Below are 7,466 nucleotides of genomic sequence, written 5' to 3'. Positions count from 1 at the left end.
TGACCTGATCAGATGTAGGCTATTAGCCTGTGGTGCAGCAGAGGGTGAACAAATAAAACGATTTTTATCTGATGGCATAAATAGTGGAGGTTACGCAGCTTATTATTCGTTTTCTGCTCTCGAATAAACTGGACTTCCTTATTTAGTCATACTTGGACTGAGTCACACCGCTGGCAATGAGCCTCAGAAATATTTGCCTGGGGAGCAGGGACCTTGGAGTGAGTGAAGCCATGTTCAAGAGTAAGGAAGCCAACCGCCCACCAGCCTCACACACACAATACTATACTAATAAAAAGGACCATACAGCAAAAAACATTCAAAAATGTATGAAGCCCTTGACCCACAGCAATATTCTACCCACAAAGCACTGGCATCAGAAAGCACAGTGCTAAAAATACATTCAGTCATAAATGAAACTTCAGAGCAGCAGCTCAGAGGAACGGGCAGAGCTCAGGAGAGACAAAGAGAATAAGACACTAGAATTTTGGCAACTCTTTAGTCATAAGAGTATTGCCTATTCTCTGTAAGAAAGAAGTGAATACTGTCTTACTGATAAGGCCTTTAGGTATAACTTGATTATTGAAATAAATACAGCATTTAATAGATACAATTTGCATTCATCTCGCATTTAATCATGACTGATTCACATAAAATGAGGCAAATCAATAGAGTTTTCATGAGTTCTACGCCTTGGACTAATCAATAGAATGTGACACACACACACACACACACACACACAGAGAGAGAGAGACAGGCCTTACAGAAAATAATTAAATATTTAAATACCTCCTACATCTAAAATATAATTATGATAACGCCACAAGGCAAATAATGGAACAATATCACATATATTATATTGTTAATAAGCTATCCAAATGACATGTCATCCTCTGTTAACTTCTCTCTCATCCAGCTGTTTGTTTGTCTTACCTGTCCTTGTTTATTTGATGTTTTCATTGCCTTGAGATCGAGTTTAGCAATCATTCGAAAGGATACAGTCGATGGTGAACAACTATCCAATGCAATGTAATGTATATTTATATTAGCGTAGTTCCCTATGGACCTGTGGAATGCTCTGAAGAGAAGCAAATGCTTTCGTTCGTTTACGTTTGTGATCTCATAGATACAGGCAACAGCGGGAATTGCATCTCCTGCATTCCTCGGCAACCAAGACAGTCTGGGAATGGAAGAGATCTTTCGGTAGTTTCTGCAAACATATTATGATGTCATCTGTTTTTATTTCAGAAGCCTAACATCATGAGCAAATATCAAAATAGAAGCGAAAATATGAAATACACAAACAGCCATTTATAAATGTTGGCATTCAAATTTTTATTTGGCTGACTCAGTGGATGATTGAAAGTCTTATTGGCATATATCCTCCTGACTACCAGGAAAAAACAGTTTTGTGAATTTAGTATTTTGTCATGTCATTACATTGTTTAGAGCACAAGAAAAATTTAGAAAAATACAATTTTTGAAAAATGATATTTTTGTTCATATGTTATGCCATGTCCTCTGTAGAGGACATCGGGACTTTAAAAAGTCCTGTTTTAAAAAAAATAAAAAGACATGAAAAGGCAAAAAGAGTGGGATTTTTGTTTTAACCAGAAATCAATTTTCATTTTTTTATACCAAACTTTATATAAAGATGATTCTCAACTATGTTATGAAAGATATTTTTAAAGAACATTTTTCTTTATGCAAGATGTGTGTAAAAGGGCCATAAACGAGTTTTTCCATTATATACAATGTATCTATATACTGTATCTAATTTGCATATTAATGAACCAGAAATCAATTTTCATTTTTTTTATACCAAACTTTATATAAAGATGATTCTCAACTATGTTATGAAAGATATTTTTAAAGAACATTTTTCTTTATGCAAGATGTGTGTAAAAGGGCCATAAACGAGTTTTTCCATTATATACAATGTATCTATATACTGTATCTAATTTGCATATTAATGTGTTTTTGGGGCAGCATAGAATGAATAAATAAGTGCAATAATGGGAGTAATACTTAGCAAGATTTTCATAATAATATCTCATATTTAATAGGAATATTGATATATAATTTTTTCTCTGTTCATTTGTTGTGTCTCCCAAAATGTGTAATAAACATGCTTTAAGTCCTGGTGTCCTCTACAGTGGACATGTATGAAATTGATGTCCTGTTTCATAACAGAAGGTCATATTTTGATTTGAAACCCCATAACATTTTCCTGAGATGTTGATTTATGACAAACAATTTGTCAATTAGTCCGATTTAAATGATAATTGCAAAATATTATCATATTTTCATTAGGGTGTTACATTTGATCACTAAATGAATGTCAACCAATTTAAAGACCGAAGAGAGGGAGCGGTCATGGTGAAACATCCAATCATTTGGTATCTCTGAAAAGCCCTGAATGTGCTCTGTACAGGACATCCAGATTTAAAACGGTGACATGTAACATCTCAGAGAAATCGCTAAAACATTATGTCCTCTACAGCGGGCAAAACTCCATAGCTGGTAGTCAGGAGGATGTGCGGATGCATCATGTAGATAGGAAGAAACTGGAAGTAATGATCCCTGTTATAATTTTTTTAATCAAATATAACATTAATTATAATACATATAATATTATTACAGCTGTTTTGAGACTTTAATTTTTGTTTTTTATGTAGTAAGCAAATGTAGGATGAGTGCTAATGTAAGTGCGCCATCTGCTGGCTGTTCAAGGAATAACAGAAATATTTTCTATTAAGCTAACAATCCTAGGAAGATATACTGCAAAATAACACATTAGGTTCATTAAACGTGCAACATTTTTCATAATTTTGTGAAAACATGAATGTAAATCTGCAAACAGTGTCTTTCATACTGGTGGCAACAAGTGGCATGAAAACTGCTCACTTTAGTTGCACTGTAATGTTACACTTCTGACAGGCACTAGGGGCGGAAACTAGTTTATGCTATGACATTTTCTGGCAATGAGAGATGGTAAAATGTTAAAACTTTTTTTCTGGCAATGAGAAACGTTGAGAAAGGGTAATTGAGCTGTGAGGTATTCAGACCCGTTTGTTTGGGTGATGCAGGAAGTATTCCTCCCCCGACTGCAACCACCCACTCTTGTCTAACACGTGAGGAGCTTGACATCTAAAATGAGCCTAGTCTTAGTGCAGCTGGTTGCTTCTTCAGGCTTGACACCTTTTTGGGGGCACAGTGGCACCATAGTGGTTTGTGGACAGGGAGTGATTAAAGAAGTCTATATATATTGATAGGGGCCAGTCGTGCACCATATGTTCTTGGTGTACATTAGTTTAAACCTCAGAATCTTTTTATTTACCCATCTCTCTTCAGCTGTAAACCAGCTCAGTATGGTTCACAAGAGTCCTCATGGTACAAAACAGTTTGTTTGGCATGTAGATCATGAAAGTGTTTGGTTTTACAAGCGAGGCTTTACACACGACATTAAATAGTTTACTGAAACTATTCACAGTGCCTTTGGTTGGTTTTATCACGAGAGGCGAGAAAAACCAGCGAGACTAGAGGAATGCAGGGAAAAGGCCTATGAAGATAGAATACATGCCCAACTGCACGAGGAACAGCCTTATTTGGAGGCAAATGATTATGCTTTGGAAACAGAGTCTGAGAAAACCCTAGAGCCAGAAACACTATAAGAGGGAGAAAAACAGCAGAAAAAAATGATGGTAGATTTTCAGGGGACAGATTTGATCTGTTATGTAAAGTGCTCTACTGCACAAAATCCAAATTGGGATTACAAACAAATTACTTAAATAAAAATTAAAATAAATAAATTACAATATGACTGTTTTTTTATCCAATACATGCAGCCTTGGTAAGACTTGTTTCAAAATCATTAAACAAATTATTATAGATAGATAGATAGACAGATTTCCTTTGAAAAAAAACACTTTATATCTCATGCAGTGTTGCTTTTAATTGTTTCAGGGTATTTTTCATTGGAGAGTAATGCAAAAATACTTAAGTATTTTAAGAATTATAAGATGCATTGTAAGATGATTTTGTCTCAACTACACTCAGATTCAGAGAAATTGGTAGGAAAACTGAATCTGTCAAAATCTAAATTCTTTTTAAAAACTTTTTAAAAGCCATTTTCAGTTTATTTTGCCTGTAGTTGATAGTATTGGAAATAGGTATATAGATAGTACAATAGATAAGAATAATTTATCTATTACTGTTCATCATTGGCATGATAAGCATCAGACATTTAGCATTTAAACTAAGCACTTCGGTATTCAATGTAGTGAAGAGCTACTTTTATGGTAAGACAACTTGGCATTTGGAAAGTCAGACAGGATTCTTTCCCATTTTTTTATTTTTCTATCCAGACTTGGAGAGGTTTATCAATTTCTGAGCAGCTTGTAGATAACTAAAAATGCAGCTCACCTGATGTAATTTAAAGTATTTTGGACAGAAGTACTAAACCCAAGTCTTTCACAGCTATCATTAAAACCATCCCTCAAGCAGGATGTACTGTAACTGTGCACTCAGACATATGCACTTGAAACCCAATGCAAAGCAGGAATTAAGCCAAGCAAACAAATACTGGGTTACAACTTATTGGTTCTGATGGTCTGTGGTAGTTAAGATGACTTTGATATAAATAAAACACAATTTCACAATACATATTGCTTAGATTGTAATTAGAGAACAAAACAAGACACTAAAATGACACTTTTTAAAAGCAGAATTTATTAGATATGGTACCTCTGACATTTATGGAGATGTGACAGCATCATTGTGTAAGTGTGCTTAACATATGTTTGGCTGTACTATATTTATGCCTTTGGACTTGAAACAAATACTGGGTTACAACTTATTGGTTCTGATGGTCTGTGGTAGTTAAGATGACTTTGATATAAATAAAACACAATTTCACAATACATATTTCTTAGATTGTAATTAGAGAACAAAACAAGACACTAAAATGACACTTTTTAAAAGCAGAATTTATTAGATATGGTACCTCTGACATTTATGGAGATGTGACAGCATCATTGTGTATGTGTGCTTAACATATGTTTGGCTGTACTATATTTATGCCTTTGGACTTGATTATGTTGTTTCTATTTAAAAGGCAGCACTAAACACAACAGCACACAACTTTACACAACTAATTCACTTTCTGTCCATATTTACAACAAATCCTCAAACACATTCAGAGCACACATTCACACCAGAGACCAGCTAATATCTATTAATAACATCCAAAAAAGAGACTCAACAAAATGTGAGACTCTTCAGTGTGAGTAATAAATTAGAAACCAGTTCAGAGTACCTCATTTTTGGGGCTTAAATTTTTTTCCGGAATATATCGAACACTCAGCAAGAGCACAAATTCTGCTTGCTCAGTTGCTGCAGTCATTTGCAATTGTTGGTTAATTTTTCAATGCCAGACTTAAATCATAGTGTTTTGACTATTTCAATTTGCGCAGTGCCTTTCTCTTATGTCGGTCACATAAAAATAACTCGCACTTAATTACATTATTTCATACCCTACGTATGGGTTGATTACAGTGGCCAGTCACTATGGCAACTGGCCTACCATGATTCACCAATACTTGGCTGTTTAACTCAACAACAGATAATTACTGGACAAAAAGGTTATGCTTTTGGCTGATGGTCTCCGGGTATTTAAGACTAATAGATTAACAGTAACAGATGATGTATTCGTGCAGAATACAATGTATGTTTTATAAAACCACATAAATACACACTTTCTGCTTTATAAGGCTTAATTTGAGTAATAAAAACACAGCACACTATAAAGAAATACTGGAGACACTGTAATGCACATGACATATAAATATTCAGTGTAATATGCATTCATAGTGTTCTGTGGGAAGCAAAATATTAAAAGGATAGTTCACCCAAAAACGATTTCATTTATATTTTATATGAACAGACATGAGGGCGAGTAAATAATGACAGATTTTCATTTTTGGGTGAACGGTTCCTTTAAGATTCTTTCAGCTACTTCATTAGACACCTCAAAGCTTTTTAACAAATACTTATTTTACAAACTGCAAATGTCCGTAGTGTATATTGGTCAATTTAATACATACATTAAGACTAAAGTGTACGATTAAGATCGGTTTTCCCTGACAGGTATAGGACGTGTTCGGCACATTTTTTTAGAGATATTCACAGATGTTCATGCTCTTCTGCTGTCCCTCAACAGTCAGGTGCCCTGAATGCAGTACCTGACAGGAAGTAGCAGGAGTTGGGGTGAGAATCTGCAAGTGATCAACCCTTGGATCTCCCAGGCCATGTGTGGGTCGTCTCAAAGCTCCCATTCGTGTTGGCCGGACAGCACAGGAGAAAGGTGCACATTCGAGATTAGGTTTGGAGGACAGCAATCAGAGCTGCTGAGGGGCGGCCTGCTCCCTGTAGCCTGAAAGAACAAGGGCATCAGAGTTCACAAGACAGCTAGTTCTGTATATATACACTACTGGGGCCTGCAATATTTTTTGTTTGTTTTTGAAAGTCTCTTATGCTTAACAAGGCTGCATAAAAATACATTAAAAACAGTATTATAGTGAAATAGTATTACAATTTCTATGTTTTCTATTTTAATATATTTAAAAATGTAACTTATTCCTATGATGGCAAAGCTGAATTTTCAGCATCATTACTCCAGTGTTCAGTGCCACATAATCCTTCAGAAATCATTCTAATATGATTTGGTGCTCAAACATTTATTATTCAATGCTGAAAACAGTTGCGCACCTAAATATTTTTGTGCAAACCATCATTTATTTGATATATGAATCTTTTGAAACATTTTAAATGTCTTTACTAGGGCTGTCAATTTTTTTTTCGAATTTTGAATATTCGTCGAATAAAAAAATAGAAAAATCCACATTCGAATGCAAAAACATTGCATTGGAATTTAAGATCTGCGTCAGCCGTCAGGCAGCCTTATCAGTGGCGGACGAGATGCGATGACGATGTGTGTGTCATTGATTGCATTTGAATGCTTTTGTTAGCCTATCCAGTTGAACCCACTAGATGCGGCGCTGCTACGTTGTTCATTCATATATTGCGGAAAACGAGAGCATCAGTGTGGAGATGATGTTGTTTACAGCGAAACTGAAACCAAGCCGTTCACACAGAATGCATATTTATCACATTTTCTAGAGGGATATCTATCAGCGTTGCACTCGCGTCTCGCTGAGAGCGGCATGTTTAGAAAGCCATTTTAATGCAAAGTTCAACTTAATGCAAGTTCAACTTTTAAAAAACATGTCTAAAGACGTTATGGCGGTTTTTCTCCATCCTACTTTATCTCATGTTTTTAAATGAAGAAAGTGGCCTACTCTTTGTGACTGGTTTTCAGTCCTTTGTATTAAACTATACATACATGCATGGTGCTGTTTTTTTTTTAATTAAGCAGCTTTATTAATTATATATGGTTTATAAACATTATT

General features: G+C 35.0%; 1 protein-coding gene across 2 annotated transcripts in view; it reads right to left on the bottom strand.

Annotated features, from left to right (window-relative positions):
• Positions 1-5,938: 5,938 nt before the first annotated feature.
• The window catches only part of LOC107598101 (protein stum homolog), a 31,923-nt gene continuing 30,395 nt past the window's right edge, over positions 5,939-7,466 (bottom strand). For both annotated transcript variants that reach the window (XM_016289367.1, XM_016289368.1), the window contains one exon: positions 5,939-6,430. In XM_016289367.1, the coding sequence (XP_016144853.1) occupies positions 6,396-6,430 (35 nt within the window). In that variant the 3' untranslated portion in view covers positions 5,939-6,395. The remainder of the gene's footprint in view (positions 6,431-7,466) is intronic.

The sequence above is a fragment of the Sinocyclocheilus grahami genome, unplaced genomic scaffold, assembly GCF_001515645.1.
Source record: "Sinocyclocheilus grahami isolate Dianchi unplaced genomic scaffold, SAMN03320097.WGS_v1.1 scaffold244.1, whole genome shotgun sequence".
Taxonomy (NCBI): domain Eukaryota; kingdom Metazoa; phylum Chordata; class Actinopteri; order Cypriniformes; family Cyprinidae; genus Sinocyclocheilus; species Sinocyclocheilus grahami.
This window is presented reverse-complemented; position numbering and strand designations above follow the sequence as displayed.